At 46.4% G+C, this 23,213-nt stretch overlaps 1 protein-coding gene across 2 annotated transcripts in view; it reads right to left on the reverse strand.

Annotated features, from left to right (window-relative positions):
* SLC4A11 (solute carrier family 4 member 11) overlaps nt 1-23,213 on the reverse strand; it is a 253,703-nt gene that overhangs the window by 120,418 nt on the left and 110,072 nt on the right. The window contains exons 3-4 of one of the 2 annotated variants that reach the window (XM_040335512.1): nt 18,804-18,962; nt 641-684 (exon numbers count right to left, since the gene is read on the reverse strand). In XM_040335512.1, coding sequence (XP_040191446.1) covers nt 641-684; nt 18,804-18,962 — 203 coding nt within the window. Of the gene's footprint in view, nt 1-640; nt 688-18,803; nt 18,963-23,213 lie in introns of both variants that reach the window. The other variant, XM_040335511.1, reaches the window with a different exon arrangement.

The raw sequence follows: 23,213 nt of genomic DNA on the forward strand, positions 1-23,213 counted from the left end.
CCATCAATCATGTTCCCCTCTTGATAGGAACGCCTACTCCCCGAGGGAGTCTAAAATGGATTAAACTGTGAGTACAGCGGAAAAAAATAAAATAAATGCATACTGTAGCTGACGCTAGTATGCTGCATGGCATGGTAGACAAAAAAAAACATTTTTTTTTAGGGTGAACCCCCGCTTTAACAGAAAAAGTGGAAATTGCTCAATACTCAAAGAACCCCCAGCAACATCTGGAGGAAGAGGTTTAATGGTGATCTCTTTTACATGTTTATATATGTCTCAATCACACCTCCATGTAGTACGGTGTATTCAAAATCTACACCTACCACTGGCATGAATGAAAAATTTCCCTCACACTTTGATCAAACTACCCAAAAATAAAAAAAGTGTGACTATCGTTAAAAACATATAGGAAAAAAAACACCACACAACCTGATAAAGGAGGACGACAAAGGATTCAACCTACTGGGATCCAATCAATTTGAATTGGCCTGCTCCTTTAACGAGTCATTGTTCTTCCACCTAGTTTTCTTGCTTTACCGATAAAACCAATGACAACCGTTTTTACTCACCGTGGACTTCATATATTTTATACAAAAAAAAAAAGACCTTCAGTCAACATGAAAGTGAAGGCAGTGCTCACCTTTCGTGACGTGTGCAGCAATACGCAGCCGGCGTTCTCATTTTCTGCTGAAAGAAAATTAGAATTCATTAGAAGATGTGGAGTTCGATCAACTTGACTTATCAGAGAATATATACAATATCTGCCAACTTGTTACGTATCCAGAAGGGAAAAATGAGATTTCCATTAAAATATATATAATTTTTTTTACCTAGTCTACAGTTTTGTGAAGGGATTCTACCGAAAAGCCTTTATTAATCACTATTAGACATCGAAAAGGCAACATGAACAAGATTGATAACTTTTTTATTATTATTGTAACCGGGAAAGGATGAAAGGTTCTTCCCAATGCTAGAACAACGTACAAATGTGCAGCACTCCTCCAATCAAAGGAAAAGGCACAGTATTGATTTAAAAAACCCACCTATCATTAACATTAAGACTTGGAGTCTTTTACTTACTTTTCACTCCCTTAAATGGTGGCAGAAAGCACAAAATGATTTCTTTTTCCTTGATTTGCATTTTATTTTATAACCCGGTAATAAATTTACATGTACTTGGCAGGCTTGGCTAATGAAAATTGAGAGCACAAAATGGCACCTTTTAAAGCGATCTTGAACTGGTCTACATGGTAGCAAAAACCATTGCATTATATGCTCCACTATGGAGACTCAAATAGAACCACAGGCTACAGAGGGGCCTTGCCCTTCCATGTGCACCTTACTTCAAAAAGCCAGTTATAAATTGGGGCAGTTGCCATTCTTGTATAGCTTGCCCGCTGGATTCAGCACGGAGACACATTGGACGCCTTGAGCTACCTTCATGCTCTTGCTGTACTTCTAATGTGTCCCTGTGCCTTTAATAAGGAACGAGTTTGTGACCCTTGACAACGTCAAACGTTGCTGACGAAACGCGCTGGTCAAGACTTCTGGGACACATCATCATTTCCGGTCTTTGGAGTGCAGGTGGAGCACAAATGAGGGCTTTCAGGTTCCATTTCTATGCTGATACATGCCTGAGAATATTGACATTGATGTGTATTTATGTTATATATTTTTTAATAAAACTTGATATTACTACACTATCAGAATCTAAAATACTCAAAAAAAAAAAAAAAAAAAATCATCTAAAAAAATAATACTAAAAGAATTTAAATAAATGCCCAAATAATACACCAATAATAATTGCATTAATGGATATTTAATTCTTTGAGTATTATTTTTTTTCATTATTATTTTAGTGTGTTCACAATTGTATACAAGACCCTATGGAGGAGTAGCGCTGTACCATTATAGTGATTGGTACACATGAATGGGAGTGCGTAATGCTGCATACACACGATCGGTCAAACCGATGAGAACGGTCTGATGGACCGTTTTCATCGGACCAAACCGATCGTGTGTGGGCCCCATCGGTTATTTATTCATAGATTTAAAAAAAAGCAATCCGGTTTTAAAAAAAAATTTCGGTTAAAAATCCATGCATGCTCAGAATCAAGTCGACGCATGCTTGGAAGCATTGAACTTCATTTTTTTCAGTGCGTCGTCGTGTTTTACGTCACCGCGTTCTGACACTATCGTTTTTTTAACCTATGGTGTGTAGGCGCGACTGACCATCAGTCAGCTTCATCAGTTAACAAATGAAAACGGTCCATCGGTCCGTTCTCATCGGATGGCCAGATCGTGTGTACGCGGCATTAGGGTCCATCTATATATCTATCTATCTATAGATAGATATTTATATACTGGTAGATATAAAAACTTGTGTATGTGTGCTGGAAATTTGTATTGAATGGTACAATTGGTCTTCCAGTCAATTCCCGTATCCCTGTATCCCTTATTAAAGGGGGCTCTCAGATCCCAATAAGCCCGCAGACCCCGACAATACAATGTCCAGGGTTGTCAAGAAGAGGCCCTTGTCCCCATCAACATGGAGCAACGATGCTTTGGGGTGGGGGGCACCCACCCCCCATGTTGAGGGCATGCGGACTGGTACGACTTAGAAGAGGGAGGGCGCTCGCTCATCCCCACCCCCATTCCTGACCGGCCGGGCAGCGTGCTCGGATAAGGGTCTGGTATCATCCTGGTGGGAACCTCACGCAAATTTAAATTTTTTTAAATTTGCGCTGGGTTCCCCTTCAAGATTCTCCACACACGAGTTGCCGCGCAAGTCGGATCATCTTGGTCCGACTTCTGGCGTGACCTCTATTTAAATCAATGGGCTCCCATAGGGAACAATTGACTTTGAATAGAGAGAAAAACGCGGCTGAAAACTAGCGCGGCAAAACGTGCATTGAATTCAATGCAAAACGCGGAAAAAAATTGCGTTAAAAACACCGCTTTTTTCCTGGCGTCTGTACTAGCTTTGCAGCCAGTTTTTAAAAACGTCCATGGACATGAAGCCTTAAAAAGTCAACACGGAATTAAATTATCATCCTCTGATATTTACTGGCAGTTGTAAAAAAACTGAGATTTTTACAAACTGTCAGTAAATTTACTGGCAGTTGGCAACCCTGTACAAAGGACCCTGACCTCTGTTCAAGTCAACATTAAGCCCTATCGCTCCTTATTCTGTCACGTACCGAAGTCTCAGGGTGGTGGGGCTTTATCTCTAGGCAACTTGGGCAGCCGTTGAGGCCCCATGTGCAGCCAACTCTAACAAATGTACCTGCAAATACAACTATGTGCCTACTTTTCAGCACTATTAATAGGTTGCCTTGCAAGCATGTTCCCATTCATGGTTAATGTAAGGGGGGGGGGGTCATACACATGCGCATACAATACGCTAAGAGCGGTTTGTGCACTGGTCCGCAGTTATGTTGGAACAGGAAGGGGCCATCCCACAAACTGTTCCCACAAAGTTGGGAGGATGGGATTGTCCAAAATGTCTTGGTATGCCGACACCTTAAAGGGAATGTAAAGGTTCATGTTTTTTTCACCTTAATGCATCCTATGCATTAAGGTGAAAAAAATCTTAAGATTTGCGGCCCCCCCCCAGCCCCCCCCATTTTACTTACTTGAGCCCTGGAAGTCCCGCGTCGAACGTGCTCTTCCTCTGCCCAGTCTTCTCGGCTCTCCGTTGGATAGGTTGATAGCAGCGCAGCCACTGGCTCGCCCTGCTGTCAATCAAATCCAATGACGCAGCCGCTGGGGTGGGCGGGGCAGAGTCCTGTAGTAGGCGGCTATGGATGCCAAAGACAGGACTTGGGAGCACGCCTGCAGGGTAACCCCCTTGGGAGAGCACTTCCCAGAGGGGGATTATCTGAGGATGGGAAGAGCTGAGAAAGCCGCCGTGGGACCCCAGAAACCGCCGTTCGGGGCCACTGAGGCAAGTATAATATGTTATTTAAAAAAAAATAACATATTAAGAGTTCCCTTCACTGAAGCTAAGGGGCCAAGCCCAACCCCTGAACCCCCCCCCCCCACCCCCACACACCATAATCCCCCCTTCACCAAACGATTTGGACCAGTGCACAAAGCAAGGTCCATAAAGACATGGATGAGCGAGTTTGGGGTGGAGGAACTTGACTGGCTTGCACAGAGTCCTGACCCCAACCCCCGATAGAACACCTTTGGGATGAATAAGAGTGGAGACTGTGAGCCAGGTCTTCTCTCCAACATCAGTGCCTGACCACTCAAATGCGCTTCTGGAAGAATGGTGAAAAATTCCCATAGACACACTCCTAAACCTTGTGGACAGCTTTCCCGGAAGAGTTGAAGCTGTTATTGCTGCAAAGGGGGGGCCAACTCAATATTGGACCGTATGGACTAAGACTGGGATGCCATTAAAGTTCATGTGAATGTATATATATATATATATATATATATATATATATATATACACACACACACACACATTATATATATATATATATATATATATATATATATATATATATATATATATATATATACACACACACACACACACACACACACACATACATATACACACACATACACATACTAACCTCCAGCTGTACTTTTAAAGGAACATTCCTGGAGCTCGCCTTTAAATACGGCATGTATTAACTAATGTAAATATAAATTCAAATCACAATACATTCCAGAAACATCTGCCGGCTATAAGATGCAGTTAGAAAATAAAGTGCTGAGAAAACATTTCCTCCCGTATAAAAGGAAAACTTTTACAAGCCCCAGGAGTGTGAGGAATACATAAAGGTCCTGTGGAGACGCGGTGTGACCCGAGGAGGCCTTGGTCATCTGCTGCACCGCAGGCCGTTTCGCGATGTGTGCAATGTTTATCTCACTGGAGTCACAGGTGGGGGAACCCTGCCAGAACCACAACGGAAAAGGATCTGTGATCGGTGAGTAGATAAGGGCGCTCACACATGAAGAACAGTGCACAACTTGGCCCACAAAGCTGACACAGGTGGTACAACTCACACAGATATTTTTATATAGGCTTTGTACGTGTTATAAATATCAGAGTGGCTCAAGACAAAGTTTCATTCAAACTATTGCAATACATTATCATGCATTACCACAACATGCATCAAGTTTTACTTCTCTGTGCGATGTCTTGTAGAACCATTGAGATTGGCACCCCCATGTACTGTACAGTAGCGGCCAAGTGTACCACAACGCCACGGCAACCAGCTAAATCTGAACGGGTCCCGAAGCTCATCCTCTGGCTTTCCAGTTTCCGTTCACCTCCTTTTGTTAACCACTTCCCACCCAGGCCAACTGACATTTTTCTTCTACATGTAAAAATGAGATTATATATATATATACCCTAGAGAATTAACATGCACGATTTTAAACCCACCCTCAAGGTGAACGAGGGCTTATTGTCAAAGTCGTACTACTTTGGACCTGACTTTGCTTTGAGACTTGAAGTCCAACTTCGATGAAAAGGCATCCGACTTTAATCCCCCGACATTACCAGGCACTGTGTCTGGTATGAATCTTTAGGAAGAACTCCACGCCAAATAAAAATAAAAAAAATCACAGCATGGGGGTTCCCCCTCTAAGAGCATACCAGGTCCTTCAGTCTATTATGGATTTTAAGTGGAACCCTCTACGCCAAAAAACCAGCGTGGGGGTCCCTCCAAAGTCCATACCAGGCCCTTATCCGAGCATGCAGCCTGGCCAGTCAGGAGGGGGTGGGGACGAGCGAGCGCCCCCCTCCTGAACCGCACCAGGCCGCATGTCCTCAACATGGGGGGGTTGGGTGCTTTGGGGCAGGGGGGCCCTGCTCTCACCCACCCCAAAGCACCTTGTCCCTATGTTGATGAGGACAAGGGCCTCTTCCCGACAACCCTGGCTGTTGGTTGTCAGGGTCTGCACGCAGGGGGTTTATTAGAATCTGGGAGACCTCTTTAATAAGGGGGCCCCCAGATTCCGCACCACCCTATGTGAATGAGTATAGGGTACGCTCGTCCCCACCCCCATTCCTGACCAGCCGGCTGCGTGTTTGGATAAGGGTCTTGTATGGACTTTGGGGGGACCCCCACGCCGGGTTTTTTCGGCATAGGTGGTTCCTCTTCAAATCCATACAAATATGTGTACCCCAAAATTGGGGTTGTTTCCTCGGTGGGACTTTTAGATTGGGAGACTGGTTGTAAAGCGAAAAATTTATTGGTAAACAATGATATTGTCACAAAGTATCAAATTTTATTCGGTGTTGTTAAGGTGAACAACACATCAAGGCCAAAGTTACAAAATGTAATGCCTGAAGGGACTGGTATGCTCTTAGAGGGGGAACCCATGACATTTTTTTTTGGTGTGGAGTTTCCCCTCAAGATCATCAGAGCACATGTCGCATGCCAAAGTCGCATCAGGCAAGACGGTGATCCGACTTCAATGATATTCAATGGGCTGAAGTAGGATCAAAGTAGTACAGGGAGCATTTTCAACATCAGAACCGACTTGTGTCGGACCAGTTAAGACGGCTCCCATAAGGAAACATTGATTTTCACACGTTATACGACATGAGCTCCCAATGTCTGAGCTTTAGTCGTACCAGGGCCTAATTGAACGAGCTGAAGTTAGAAGCTGATTGGTTACTATGCACAGCTGCACCAGAACGTGTGCACCACTTTTTCGTAAAACTCCCCCTTTGTATAACTTCAGCAACTTAACAGCTTTGCATTGCTTTACCCTACTTTTTCCTTTAAATCATGTATAAAAAAAATAAATTAAAAAAAACTACTAAATATCACCCAAAGAAAGCACCATTTATCTAAAAAAATATAAAATAAGGATATAATATTGATTTGGGCACAGTGTTTGGAAACCGAGTAGTTGTTATTCATAGTAACACAGCAATGAAAACTGAAAAATGGCCAGGGCAGGAAGGGGTGTCCACATGCTGGCAATGAGGTGGTTAAACCATTATTTATAGACCAAACATTTGTTTTTCGTTGTTGGTAGATTAGGGAGTGGTGGTTTCCCCAGGAAATATTTCATTTTATAGGAAATCTCTTGCAGATAGTGGTCACTATGAAACACGCGTCCAGGACCTCCCACCACGCTTCCCATTTCCCGTCACTTTCTCTCCCGGTGATAAGGACTCCTGAGTCATCAGGACAAATGGAGACGGTGAAAACGTCCAAGCAAGCGGTAGTAAACTCTGGAACAATTTGTTTTCTGAAAAGGGCCCCCTGCAGGTGAACACTAGCACATTATGTCAGACTTGCCTTTTAAACGAAGCTCTTCAGCAGTGCTCCGTCATCTCTGCTTGCGGTGCACCATCTTCACCCAGTTTTCCTTCCAGGTTTGTGCGCTGCATCAACGGTTAGGTGCGAGGGAGTGACCAACACCGCGCGAGCGTTCTGAATTCCACGGAACACTGTATGCACTGAATGCAGAAGGTCACTGCTCATGCGTTGGTGACATCATCCATTGCTGGTGTCAATATCTCCTAAACGGTGCACATTGAGATATTTATTGTACCTACAGGTGTGCTTTATTGTAAGCTTACCTGTAGGCACACGTTTAACCACTTCAATACCAGGCACTTACACCCCCTTCCTGCCCAAGCCAATTTTCAGCTTCCTGCGCTGTCGCTGTTTAAATGACAATTACACGGTCATGCTACACTGTACTCAAACAGAATTTTTATAATTTTGTTTCCACAAATAGAGCTTTATTTTGGTGGTATTTGATCACCTCTGCGTTTTTTATTTTTTGCTAAACAAATAAAAAGATTTTGTAAATAAGCACAATTTCTCCTTTACTGATGGGCACTGATAAGGCGGCACTGATATGCAGAACTTATGGGCACTGATGGGCAGCACTGCTGGGCACTGATGGGCAGCACTGCTGGGCACTGATAGGCAGCACTGCTGGGCACTGACAGGCAGCACTGCTGGGCACTGATAGGCAGCACTGCTGGGCACTGATAGGCAGCACTGCTGGGCACTGATAGGCAGCACTGCTGGGCACTGATAGGCAGCACTGCTGGGCACTGATAGGCAGCACTGCTGGGCACTGATAGGCAGCACTGCTGGGCACTGATAGGCAGCACTGCTGGGCACTGATAGGCAGCACTGCTGGACACTGATATGCCCCGTACACACCATCACTTTATGTGATGAAAAAAAACGACACTTTCTGTGAAGTAAAAAATGACGTTTTTGAAACTTCAATTTTCAAAGACGAAGTTGCCTACACACCATCGTTTTTCTCACAATGTTCTAGCAAAGCGAGGTTACGTTCCACCACGTTTTTCCATTGAAGCTCGCTTCATAAGTAGCTTCTGGGCATGCGCGGGTGAAAAAACATCTTTTTAAACGACGTTTTTGCTACACACGGTCAATTTCTGTGAAGTAAAAGTTGACGTTTTGAAAAACGACACATAAAATTGAAGCATGCTTCAATTTTTTTTGCTCGTTTTTTAGAAGACATAAAACGACGTTTTCCCCCACACACGGTCAATTAAAGTGACGTTTTTAAAAACGTCATTTTTTTTCATCACATAAAGTGATGGTGTGTACGGGGCAATAGGCATTGTGGATAGGCACCGTTTGTCAGCTGCCTGGGCACTGATTGACATTTCCCTGGTGGTCTAGGGGGGGGGTATACCTGGTGGTCCAGTGTGGTGGCCATCCTGGTGGTCCAGGTGGCATTCTGGGTGGGAATCCGAGGGGGGGCTGAGCTGGTAAACAATCAGCAAAGATCCCCGTCAGGAGAGCAGCCAATCGGCTCTCCTCTACTCGCGTCTGTCAGACGCGAGTGAGGAAAAGCCGATCCAACGACTCTTCCGGTTTACATCGTGATCAGCCGTGATTGGACACGGCTGATCACATGGTAAAGAGCCTCTGTCAGACTGACACACCGCTTCACTGATCACCACAATGTGCGCCTACGCGGGCTGGACATTATATGACGTCCAGTCAGGATAAAAACCACCGCCCAGCCATCATTTTGCTATAGGCCAGGTAGGAAGTGGTTAAATCGAGTTTTCTACCACATTTAAAAGAAAACGGTTTCAGATTTCCAAAGGGTGTGCATAATAGAAATCTAAATTATCTTTGGTTTCACTTGATGTTGATGTGGAACATCTGAAAGTACGGATGACAAAACTGCTGAAGGCCAGTGATGAGCTTGGGCATGTTCACACTAGAATCTGAACCTCCCTTGTGAGAGCCCAGTAGGCCGGTGTTCTGCCGAAAACTCCAACTCGCCAAAATCTCCAACATCAGTAATTGGAGGATTTGGACGAATTGACTGTTTTCACAGAACACCAGCATCGTATACATTACGGTACACGATATAATAAGTGTACATGGTTAGTCCGCCCACTAGTAACCAACCTGGCCGCCTTTAAGGCAGAAACAACTTGTTTCCTACTGGCCCGGTGTTCTGTCAAAACAGCCAACTCGTCCAAATCTCCATCTATTGCTGCTGGAGAGTAACGTGGTTGGAGATTTTGGCGAGTTGACGTTTTCGGCAGAACACCGGCCATAGATGGTTTGAGGCCCTGCTGAACCAGCCGAGATTGGAGTCATGTGTGGGGAGGCTGAAAGTTGATCAGCTTGGGTACAATCACCCTGCCGGATTTACTTGCGATTAGCCGCTAGCGATAACCACCGTCTTCTCACGGCAGGGATAGCTTCGCCCGTCCCCACCGGGAGCAGGCAATTGCTCAGCAGGAGGGGGATTCCCCCATCAATGCAGACAGTTCTGACATGGGCATCTTGTGAATTTTTTTCCTGCAACCCATGGTTGCAGGAAAGAAATTTGCTCAGTCTATGGCCGGCCTTAGAAATCCATCACCCGTATGGTCCAATCACCTGCAGCTGCGGCATTCCCCACCCCAAAGTTGTACGTAGACACGCCTCTTGTACACATGTGGAAGTGAGGAAGGAAGTGTCCTGGCGGCAGTCGATTGGCCATTACAGGTGATAGCCTCCTGTCGGGCTCCCTCAAGTGGACTGGCATCCTAATCCAAACATAACCAAGCTCATCATGATTGAAGACAAGTAAGTCTACTAATTTTATACTCAAAATCTAATGTGCATTGTATATGGCCAGTGTAATAGTTAAAGTGATTGCAAAAGCTTTTTTTTTTTAAACAACAAACATGTTATACTTGCCTCCTCTGTGTAATGGATTTGCACAGAGCAGCCCCGATCCTCCTCTCCTCTGGTCCCTCATTGCTGCTCCTGGCTCCTCCCTCCTTTGAGTGTCCATCAGCCAGTAGCTTGCTACAGGGGGCACCCAAGCCAAGTCAGAGCTCAGAGTATCCATTCAGACAGAGCCCTGACCTGGTCCTGCCCCCTCTTTCCCCTGACTGGCTGACTGGCTTTGATTGACAGCCACAGGAGACAATCAGGAAGAGTGTCTTGGATGGCTGAGGGAATCGTGGAAATCGCTGGAGAAAGAAGGAGTTCAGGTAAGTAATGGGGGGGGGGGGGGTGCTGGGGAGGATGCTACACACAGAAGCAAAGGCTGAATCTAAAAAAAAACAAAAAAAAAACCTTCTGCCTTTACAACTCCTATAAGTTGGCCATACACTAGTAGATTTTTGTACAAACATTCGTACAAAATTTTGATCAGGACATTTGACAACGAACATCATTTAAAAAAGGACTTTAACGTTTTGTTTGATTTTAAAGTGGTTGTAAAGCAGAAGTTTTTTTTTTTATCTTAATACGTTCTATGCATTAAGATATATATATATAAAAACACTTCTGTGTGCAGCAGCCCCCCCAATACTTACCTGAGCCCCCTCTCGAGCCAGTGATGTGCACAAGAGACTTGGCTAAATCGAATGCGTGTAGTTACATTGTAATGCATTATTTAAGCATTTCTCTACAAATTTCCAAACTCTTTATATACTCCTGGAGTGAAAACTACAGGGACGAGGTGTTCTCCACTTAGAGAACTGTACAGTCTGAGCCCCCCCCACCCCCACATATCAAAGGGTGAGGAGTCTGAGTTCTGGGGGGGCACCGTCTGTAATGTCTCGCTCATGGTAAACAAGCTGCGTCATTGTCATCAGGAATCTATTGTGTGCGGGCCGCGGCTCCATGAACTCCAGACCTCCTGCGGCTCGCTGGTGATCTCTGAGGGATTAAAAAAAAAAAAAAAAAAGCTCCCCGCGTGAAGCCTCCACACAGCGCCATGCATGACCAGGAGCGGCCGCCGTGCTGTACCGTCCGCAAAAAATAAAGCCCAACTTTAGGACATATTGAAGGACGCTTATAAAAACTAGGACAATTTGAAAATTGGCCAGATTTTCTGCCGTTTCACACCAAAAAATATAAAAAATAAATAAAAAGAAAAAGGTTTTGTGCAAATGTTTATTTTTTTAGTTTTATTTTGACTGTATATTTATTTACAAAAAAAAAGTCAAAGTCAAAATAAAAAAGGCAGGTTTTGTGCAATTTCTTTTCTTTTTTTAACATATTAATATTTTTTTCTTTGTGGGGGGTAAGGTTATCTTAAAAAAATCACAGGGGGGGGGGCTCAATTTGTCTTTGCTTAAAGCAGAGTTACACCCTATAAATGAACCTTCTATTAACAGCTTGCCTTTAATGTAAAAAAATAAATACTCACTTCTATCTGGCTGTTACTAGGCAGATTTCGTAATCTGCCTAGTTCCTGGTCCTAGGTGGTTCAACTTCCTGTCCCAAGATCCCACAGCTTGCAAAAATAAAATCCCCGCTTTGATTCCCTCTATTTAGGACTACCAAAATACCAGATTTCACGTCTACAATTCGTCCAGAACACGGCAGCCAGACTGGTAACAGGTAAAAAGCCGTGGGAATCAGTCTCCCCGGTCTTGAGGTCCCTCCACTGGCTGTCCGTACAGGACAGGGTGACATTCAAGACACTCTGCCTCACCCACAAATGTATACAGGGGAACGCTCCCCAATACTTAAGCGAGAAAATAAAACCCTACGTCACCAAGCGCGTGCTCCGATCAACCAACCAAAACCTTCTCCAAATTCCTAAATCCCGCTACAAATCGAAGGGAGAACGTAGATTTTCGGTCCAAGGACCACGGCTCTGGAATGCTCTACCCACTACCATCCGCTTGGAGGAAAACCATCGGGCTATTAGGAAAAAAACTAAAGACCCACCTCTTCTGAAAGACCGGTACAACTCTGGATGCCAAGCGCCTTGAGGCGATTAAGTTCGCATTTGTTGCGCTATACAAGTTACTCAATCACTCACTTACTAGCACATTATGTGACATTTACCTGCAAACGAAGCCCGCGTCGTCCTTGATGGCAAGCCGCATCCATCTTCGCCCGTCTTCCTTCTGGGGCCACAAACTCCGGCTGTGTGACTGGCCGGAGCCGCGTGACTTTACTCCCGCACATGTGAGCAGGAGTTGCCGATCACGGCACATGCTCCTGAAGAAACGGCGTTGTTCCTTCAGAGCACTTGCGCCAATGACATCAACGCAGTATACAGTAAATATATCCTAAACAGCGCGCATTTAGGAGATATTTATAGTACCTAGAGGTAAGCCTTATTATAGGCTTGCTTACAGATACAACTTACACAGGGAGGTTTACAACCTCTTTAAGGAGACATGCAGGGTCTAATGTGTGGAAGCAATCGGGTGGCTGAGCTGGGCTGCAGTTTGCCTGTCAGTTTTACACACGAGGGGGCAGCCACCTGATTGTGTGTGAAACATCCCATGGTCAGGTCCGTATGATGTACGGAGCTGGCAGCAAAAGGGTTACTACACATTGTGAGAAGCTCACAGTGTGCAGTAAAATCAAAAGTAAGCCATTTCAGTCCAGAAGAGGAGCCGATACAACGGTGCAAGACTGGAGGGAAGGCCGGAGGTCAGATTTAAAATTCAGCAGATGTCAGCGGAGCCTCCTCACACATCAATGTCATGACAGGTTCACTTTAAGAAAGCAGAGAGCAGACGCATTTATCCCAGTGTGCGTCGGCATGTGTTTTCCATCTGGCGCACCACGGGGAATTAAGAGCGAAAATACTGCATTATTCATATGGCAGATAAGTGCCGGGGGGTAAACAAAACAACAACAACGGCAAACGTTGACAAAAGCCCAGCTAATGACAGCAATAATAAGGAGTCCAATAAAAGGAATCACAATGGTCGTGAGGACAAAAGGATCCCGATGAGAACGGGAAATATTCACCGCCTGACAGTCCACCTACACATCACATCAGTCCTGGGTGGAAAGTTGCGGACTGAATCCCCCAGCAGGTACTTACATAGCTCCACCTGTGTTCCCAACTCCGCCCACCTGCCACACCCATGTAACATAAGTGCAGCTACAAAAGGGTGGGCTTCAACACCCAGACACCGCACATACGGGTCACTGAGCCGCCAATATTTGTGCTGAGAGTGCAAGCCACGTGCTGTCTAACAGCTCGGTCCTCAATAAATGATCGCTATCCAACAGAACTGTATCCCAAACATGTGACCACTGTGACAGACAATCAGGTGCTCACATGATCACCGGTCCTTCCTGCGCCTCGAGCGTTCAGAACGTTAAAAAGAGACGATGGGGCGGGAAGGAAGGAGTTAAACAGGCCGCAAAGTTACCCTCAAGCATGAGATGACAGCTGGGGATGCAAAGACGCGCCCCCACTGGACTGCAACGCAAAAGACGCGCCCCCACTGGAATGCAACGCAAAAGACGTGGTTTTTCGGTTTCGGTTTTCAGCCATGTAAATTCAGAATTTCCCGTTTTGGCACCGGAATTGTAATTTCGGTGCTCCACTAATATTGACAACTCCTGAAGAAGTGGATCATGTCTATGAAACGCATCGGGCCACAAGGAATCAGTTGTTTATAACAATGTATTGTTTTATCACAACAATGTATTGGAATGCTTTAGGACGGGCGTCACTAAATGGCGGACCGCGGTCCGGTTCCGGCCCCAGTGGCCATTCTACCCGGACCGCAGCCTCGCCTGTGTCTCTATGGCCGGCTCGCCCGCCTGCCGATGCCGCTATATACACAGCATGGCAGGCGCAGCAGGTCTGTGCCGTCTCTGCACTCCCCCCTCCCCACACTGCCTGGTCTGCCTTATTCACACAAACATGAATCACGACCGCGCTGGACAATGGGCGGGACTTTTTAAGTTAAAAAGTGGGTGATTGGTTGCTAGGCAGCGGGTCGGTCCCAGCAACAAATCACTCGCTTTTAATGGGAAATGTCCCGCCCATTGTCCAGAGCGGCCACGCTCCATGTCCTGTGTGAATAAGGTAGGTTTTCTGTGGGGAGGGGGAGTGTTGTGCTGTGCAGGACAGGACAGGACAGGGGTTTACTATTGAGAGGATTGTGATGGGGGGGAGTCAGTCTGCGATGGGGGGGGGGGTCTGTAATTGTAGGGAGGGGGTTGTTCAGTCTGTGATGGGGGGGGTCTGTGAATTTGGGGGATCCGTCTGATTGGTGGGTCAGTCTCTGTGATAGGGGGTCTGATTTGGGGGGGTCAGTCTGTGATAGGTAGATCTGTGATTGTGGGGGGTTCAGTCTAAGATGGGGTGTTCTGTGATTGTGGGTGGGGGGGTTCAGTTTGTAATTGGGGGGGGAGTTAAGTCTGATTTGGGGGGTCAGTCTGTGATAGGAGGTCTGTGATTTGGGGGGTCAGTCTGTGATTGGTGGGTCAGTCTGTGATGGGGGGGATCTGTGATTGTGGGGGGGTTCAGTCTGTGATGGGGTGGTCTGTAATTGGGGAGGTCTGTGATTGTGGGGGGGGGGGGGTTCAGTCTGTGATTGTGGGGGGGATCAGTCTATGATAGTAGGGTCTGTGATTGGGGGGTTCAGTCTGTGATTGGGGGGGCAGTCTGTGATGGGGTGGTCTGTGAATTTGGGGGGTCAGTCTGTGATTGGTGGGTCAGTCTGTTATAGGGGGTCTGATTTGGGGGGGTCAGTCTGTGATGGGGGGGATCTGTGTTTGTGGGGGGTTCAGTCTGTGATGGGGTGTTCTGTGATTGTGGGGGGTTCCGTTTGTAATTGGGGGGGGGATCAGTCTGATGTGGGGTCTGATTTGGGGGGGGGGTTGTGATTGTGGGGGGGGGTTCAGTCTGTGATGGGGTGGTCTGTGATTGTGGGGGGTCCATCTGTGATTGGGGGATCAGTCTGTGATAGGGAGTCTGTGATTTGGGGGATCTGATTTGGGGGGTCAGCCTGTGATAGGGGATCTGTGATTGTGGGGGTTCAGTCTGTGATTGGGGGGTCCATCTGTGATTGTGGGGAATCAGTCTGTGCTGGGGGTGTCCATCTGTGATTGGGGGGGGGGATCGGTATGTGATGGGGTCTGTGATTTGGGGGGTCAGTCTGGGATGGGAGATCTGTGATTTGGGGGGTCAGTCTGTAATGGGGGGTTTGTGATGAGGCAGGGGGATGTGATGTAAGGGGGGGGGGCTGAGGACACTGATGTAAAAGGGGTTCTATGATTTCTGCACTGGCAAAGGTCAGGTTTTCTATGTGTCCTGTTCACATTGAAACAGCGCCCCTGCGTGCTGAGCAGTGTGGTGCAAAATGCATTCTGTTTCTATGCACCGCAACTTATCTGTGCTGCATAAAAATGAAAGAAATGTATTTTGAGATTTTTATGTCGATTTCGATGGTGTGTGGGTCTTAAAGGTGTGTGCATGTGTGTGGTGGGGGGGGCGCTGTGAAGTGGAGGATATCATGTGGCGTCATAGCACCAATATGACATTCGGACCTCCGCTGGAAGAATTTTTTTCCGACCGGACCCCCGTGAATTTTAATTCACTACCCCTGCTTTAGGATATTCTGAGAAAAAAAAATGGAAAAATTATTTTTAGGACCTTGGACACTAAATAGATTGTGTTTTTATATATAAATGTGCCTCAAAAGTGTCACCTCATCACTTTTTTGTCGGGATATATATCGTTTTTCGAGCGAAGCCTCATCTGCAATCCCAATGTGCTGGTAAAAGCACCGCTAAGACCCTAAAGTTTTAGGGCGTTTTTGCAGTGCCTCAGTGTGGGTAAGGCGCTTTTACAGCGCTTTCAATTCATTTCAATGGAGAGGGGCGTTTTTGGAGCGTTTTTTTTCAGCGCCCAAAAGCTGCTGCTTGCAGGACTCAGTGTGAAAGGGTCCATTGAGATGCATGGAGAGCGTTTTAATTAGGGTTGTCCCAATACCACTTTTTTAGGACTGAGTACGACTACCGATACTTTTTTTTTAAGTAGTCGCCGATACCGAATACCGATACTTTTTTTTAAATGTGACTCCATATCCAGCCATTGTCTCCCCCTATGCAGCAATGTCTCCCACCATATCCAGCCATTATCTTCCCCCATATCCAGCCATTGTCTCCCCCCATATCCAGCCATTGTCTCCCACCATATCCAGCCATTGTCTCCCCCCATATCCAGCCATTGTCTCCCCCCATATCCAGCCATTGTCTCCCCCCATATCCAGCCATTGTCTCCCCCCATATATCCAGCCATTGTCTTCCCCTATATATCCAGCCATTGTCTTCCCCTATATATCCAGCCATTGTCTTCCCATATATATCCAGCCACTGTCTTCCCCTATATATCCAGCCATTGTCTTCCCATATATATCCAGCCATTGTCTTCCCCCATGCAGCAATGTCTCCCCCCATATCCAGCCATTGTCTCCCACCATATCCAGCCATTGTCTCCCCCCATATCCAGCCATTGTCTCCCCCCATATATCCAGCCATTGTCTCCCCCCATATATCCAGCCATTGTCTCCCCCCATATATCCAGCCATTGTCTTCCCCTATATATCCAGCCACTGTCTTCCCATATATATCCAGCCATTGTCTTCCCATATATATCCAGCCATTGTCTTCCCATATATATCCAGCCATTGTCTTCCCATATATATCCAGCCATTGTCTTCCCATATATATCCAGCCATTGTCTTCCCATATATATCCAGCCATTGTCTTCCCCCATGCAGCAATGTCTCCCCCCATATCCAGCCATTGTCTCCCCCCATATCCAGCCATTGTCTCCCCCCATATCCAGCCATTGTCTCCCCCCATATCCAGCCATTGTCTCCCCCCATATCCAGCCATTGTCTCCCCCCATATATCCAGCCATTGTCTCCCCCCATATATCCAGCCATTGTCTCCCCCTATATATCCAGCCATTGTCTTCCCCTATATATCCAGCCATTGTCTTCCCATATATATCCAGCCATTGTCTTCCCCCATGCAGCAATGTCTCCCCCCATATCCAGCCATTGTCTCCCACCATATCCAGCCATTGTCTCCCCCCATATCCAGCCATTGTCTCCCCCCATATCCAGCCATTGTCTCCCCCCATATCTCCAGCCATTGTCTCCCCCCATATATCCAGCCATTGTCTTCCCATATACTGTATATCCAGCCATTGTCTTCCCATATACTGTATATCCAGCCATTGTCTTCCCATATATATCCAGCCATTGTCTTCCCATATATATCCAGCCATTGTCTTCCCATATATATCCAGCCATTGTCTTCCCATATATATCCAGCCATTGTCTTCCCATATATATCCAGCCATTGTCTTCCCCTATATATCCAGCCATTGTCTTCCCCTATATATCCAGCCATTGTCTTCCCCTATATATCCAGCCATTGTCTTCCCCTATATATCCAGCCATTGTCTTCCCCTATATATCCAGCCATTGTCTTCCCCTATATATCCAGCCATTGTCTTCCCCTATATATCCAGCCATTGTCTTCCCATATATATCCAGCCATTGTCTTCCCATATATATCCAGCCATTGTCTTCCCATATATATCCAGCCATTGTCTTCCCATATATATGCAGACATTGTCTCCCATATGCAGACATTGTCTCCCCCCATATCCCCCTTACCTGCATCCGCGCTGCCGCCGACTGTTTAACACGCGCGGGGAGTGTAATGATTGGCGCCGCGCTGCGTACAGACACTCCCCCTTGCTCGGGATTGGACAGTTCACCCGAGCAAGGGGGAGTGTCTATACGCGGCGCCAATCATTACAGCTGTAATGATTCGTGCCGCGCTGCATACAGACACTCCCCCTTGCTCGGGATTGGACAGTTCACCCGAGCAAGGGGGAGTGTCTATACTCGGCGCGGCGCCAATCATTACAGCTGTAATGATTCGTGCCACGCTGCGTACAGACACTCCCCCTTGCTCGGGATTGGACAGTTCACCCGAGCAAGGGGGAGTGTCTATACGCGGCGCCAATCATTACACTCCCCGCGCGTGTTAAACAGTCGGCGGCAGCGCGGATGCGACGTAACGGCGGCGGAATGCGACGTAACGGCGGCGGGGGGGGGGAGTATTCTATTTCGGTATCGGGGGTATTTGCGCGAGTACGAGTACTCCCGCAAATACTCGGAATCGGTCCCGATACCGATACTAGTATCGGTATCGGGACAACCCTAGTTTTAATAGCGATATTTTTAACACTAAAACACTGTAAAAACGCTTCAGTGTGAAAGGAGTCTTATAGGGATGTGGTACCAATCTTATAAACTCTAATCCAAATGTGAAAAAAGGATTATTAGCAAAAACAAATACTATTAGGCTGAAAACACGTTAACATTTTCCAATGCTAAAAGATTAATGCAAAAAAATAAATAAAAGGAAGAAGACGACGACAAGCTAGGAAGTGATAAGTTAGTGCACACATATCTGACCACCCTTGGAGCCTATGGACACCTTGACACATGAATCAGAACATGTATGTCCACCTGCTGGAAATATGAGGAACAACAAACAGTCCTGACCCACCTGTGGTACTCTGTGGTCCTTCTAGGTTGACGTTGACAAAGAATCGGATGCTCTCTCCAGACACTATGGAGGAATGTACGGTATCAAACAGCTCTTCTCCTCCGCCCTCCTCCTGTTCTTTGGGGTCACAGCCATCATCGGTGTCACATTTAAGGTAACCTGGAAATCAAGCACAAATGTTAGACAGAAGAAGATCATGCAATATTAGGGTTGACATTACAAAACACGAGTAAAACCATAAATACAATGCACGAGTAAAACCATAAATACAATGAGTAAAGCAGTGGTTGTCTGGAGTGGCCGTCATACGAGAGGTATGACGCAGGTCTAAAGGAGCCTTTGCAAAGTTTGTTAATGTGCCATCCTAAAAATGTACCATAAGGGGTTTTAATACTGTATGAGTGGAAGGAACTCGTGGGGGGTGCTAAATGTAAGTGGGTTAGGGGTGCAAATTACTTGTCTTGTTTGGGTGCTGACAACCCATGCTACAATTTTTTTTTCTACTGTTAGGGGTCCCCGCAACTTGGGAAATTTTATCAAGGGGTCACGGCACTAGAGGGGTTGAGAACCACTGTGCTAGGAGGAAAGGCGTTAAGGGAAGCAGAGCTGACGCTCAGTGTGCATGAGCCCCACGAGTAACTGTGGAAAGCATTACACAAAAGAGTCTTGGATCCAAAGAGCAGACATTATGGAGCTGTGTGTTCAGAATTGAATTAGAAATAAGCACAATTAATAAATAATAGATGACTCAATAGCCATTCAATATTCCTACTAAGAATAATATGGTGTCGGGAGCTTTGGCTCAAAACGCAGACTCGAGATGTAATCAGCTGGATAATAGGCCAACAGCTTTCATTTTTAAAAGCCAAAACACACACACACACATTAACCTACAACAAAAAGAAATTTTCCAGAAAACAAAACACTCGAGATTGGGAAACAATCCCCAGGGGTTTGTTGTGAGAGTGTGTCGCTATGCGCTCCATGCACACGGGGATTGGTTCGCCGGCTACAATAGAGGCAAGGCAGATATCACAGGCATTTGACTATTGTGTCATAATGCCGGCCTCTAAAAAGCAATGCTTGTTAATCCAACTGTTTGTTTAGCTCATCAAGATATGGCTGTCTGCCCAGCAGTGGAAAATGCACACCGGGCAAAAGGAACTCAATCCCAGCGAGGGCGCAATTCCAAACAGCCAAGACGCCAGAAGACCCTAAAGGGACATAGACAATAGGGGGGTCGTCTGACACACAGGCAAAACTCAAGCAACCTTTAGCCTAGGTTCACACTGCTGCGAATTAAAAATCGCGGTAAAATGCGCGATTTTACCGCGATTTCGCGGCGATTTTGCCGCGATTTCGGCCGCAATTTAATGTAAATCGCGGCCCGAAATCGCAAAAAGTAGTACAGGAACTACTTTTTGAAATCGCAGATGCGGCGTCGCACTGATTAAGACAGTGCCATTGCCGACAATTGCCGCCGATTTGAGATGCGATTTGACATGTCAAATCGCATCTCAAATCGTTCCAAATCGTACCCAGTGTGAACCAGGGCTAAGACATTCATGGTGGACATTTCTTCCCCAAGGACTAGGATTTTATGTCAGGCCTATAGAGAGAGAGAGAGGGGGGACCATGGACACCTCCAGTATCGGCTTGGTATAACAAAGAAACTAGATAAGGTTTTCTTTCCATCTGTCCAAATCAATAAGCTTTCAATGGTGTCTGCAGAAAGCTAAATACTCACTGGATCATTGCCTGCTCCGGTCATGACATACAGCAAGTGTAAAAAAAAAAGTATTGAACACGTCTCCATTTTTCTAGGTAAATAGATTTCTAAGAGCCGGTTCACACAGGGGTGACCTGGGATCTGACTTCAAGTCGCACAGTTGAGAAAATCAATGGAAGTAAATGGGAGCCGTCTTAATGTACACTACTGCAGTCGCTCAGACTTCAGAAAAGGTTCCTGTACTACTTCAATCCGACCTGTACCCATTGATTTCAATGAAAGTCGCCTCCAAGTCGGATCCCCGTTCATAGTGAGGCAACTTCACAGGAAGTCGCCCCAGTGTGAACCGGTTCCAAGGCAAACCATTCCCTCCCACGAGCTGGTATTTGGTATGAATCATGAGGGGTAACTCCACGCCAAATTTTAAATAAAAATACGGCTTGGGTTCCCCCTCCAAGAGCATACCAGGCCCTTAGGTCTGGTATTGATTTCAAGGGGAACACCCTACGCCGGAAAAATCTATACCAGACCCTTATCCGAGCACGCAGCCCGGCCGGTCAGGAAAGGGGGTGGGAACAAGCGAGCTGCCCCCCCCCCACCCCCTCCTGAACCGTACCAGGCTGCATGCCCTCAACATTGGGGGGTAGGTGCTTTGGGGCAGGGGGCACCTTGTCACCATGTTGATAAGGACAAAGGCCTCTTCCCGACAACCCTGGCCGTTGGTTGTCGGGGTCTGCGAGTGGGGGCTTATCGGAATCCGGGAGCCCCCTTTAATAAGGGGGCCCCCATATCCCGGCCCCCCACCCTATGTGAATGCGTATGGGGTAGGGGCCAGGGTTGTTGGGAAGAGGCCCTTGTCCCGATCAACATGGGGAAACGAGGTGCTTTGGGGGGGGGGGCGCAGGGCGACCCCCTGCAACAAAGCACCTACCCCCCATGTTGAGGGCATGCAGCCTGGTACGGTTCAGGAGGGGGGGGCACTCGCTCGTCCCCACCCCCTTTGCTGACCGGCCGGCTGCATGCTCGGATAAGGGTCTGGTATGGATATTGGGGTGACCCCCAAGCCGTTTTTTTGGCGTAGGGGGTTCCCACTTTGCAAAGTCGCGCTAAAAATGGTGTTGCCCCTGTGTGAACCGGCTCTAAAGGTGCTATTGACATGAAAATTTCACCACGTCGGTAACAACCCATGCAATCCATACATACAAAGGAACCAAAACAAATAAGTTCATAAATGAAGTTATGTGTAATGGAATGACACAAGAAAAAAGTATTGCACACATGAAGAAAGGGATGCACAAAAAAAAATAAAAAAAGGCATGGAAAGCCAAGTCACCAGCTGAAATCTATCAGTAATTAGAAAACAATCCCATTGTCAGTACAAATTAACATAAGCTGGTTCAGTCTCAACTAATGGCCTATAAAAAGGTGTCTCATTACCAAGGTGTCACACAACAAACATCTCATCATGGGTAAAGTCAAAGAGCTCCCTTGACATTCATGTTGCAAAACATACTGATGGCATTGGTTACAGACCGATTTCTAAACTTCTGGATATTTAAGTGAGCATTGTTGGGGCCATCATTCAGAAGTGAAAAGAAAATAAATTATCAGAAGCGCTGTCCAAGAGCCAATGACCACTTGTAGAGGTCGTCAGAAAAACCTGTAATTAGCAGGTACAATCGTTGCAAAGAAAACAAGAAGTAATGCACTCAACTGCCATGGCCTGTATTCAAGCTCACCACACAACTCCATTCCTGAAGAAAAAGCATGCTGAAGCTTGTTTAAGGCCCCATACACACTATTAGATTTTCTGCAGATTTTTGTCTTCAGATTTACCAAAACCATTTAACATGAGGTCAAACCTTAAAGTGGTTGTAAACTCACCCTGACCACTTTCTGCCATATAAAAGCATTACTAAGCACTTAAGCGGGGGTTCACCCAAAAATACATTTTTAACATTACATTCAGCCGAGTTGTCCTAATGACAATCGGCTGTGTTTTTTTTTTGTACATACCTTATTTTCACGCCGCTTCCGGGTATGTCTTCTGCGGGACTGGGCGTTCCTAATTGATTGACAGGCTTCCGACCGGCGCATACTGCGCGTCACGAGTTGCCGAACGTCGGTGCGGCTCTATACGGCGCCTGCGCACCGACATTCGGCTTCTTTCGGCAACTCGTGACGCGCAGTATGCGACGATCGAAAGCCTGTCAATCAATTAGGAATGCCCAGTCCCGCAGAAGACAAACCCGGAAGCGGCGGTGTAAATAAGGTATGTACGGAGAAAGGAAAAAAAAAAAAAAAAAGCCGATTGTCATTAGGACAACTCGGCTGAATGTAATGTTAAAAATTTATTTTTTGGGTGAACCTCCACTTTAACTGATTACTCTTTGTTAAATCCTTACAGCCTTGTTTGTTTGCTTGCAATTCGTCCTGTTACTTTTCATTACGTCACCGGCACATGCTTGTCTCTTTTTTACGGCATGTCATCAGTCCATTGATGACATGCCGGGGCTCCGTTACCTCCTGTGTCCACGGCACAGCTCCGAGATATCGCGAGATTTGATTTCCATTCGGAAAACGATCTTGCTATAGGATTAAGGCACATGCGCGAGATTACGGACCGGAAGAAGAAGAAAGGGCGGGAGTCCAGAGGACGTCAGATGCAAGAGACAGTAGTT

This window comes from Rana temporaria, chromosome 1 (assembly GCF_905171775.1).
Source record: "Rana temporaria chromosome 1, aRanTem1.1, whole genome shotgun sequence".
NCBI classification, from domain to species: domain Eukaryota; kingdom Metazoa; phylum Chordata; class Amphibia; order Anura; family Ranidae; genus Rana; species Rana temporaria.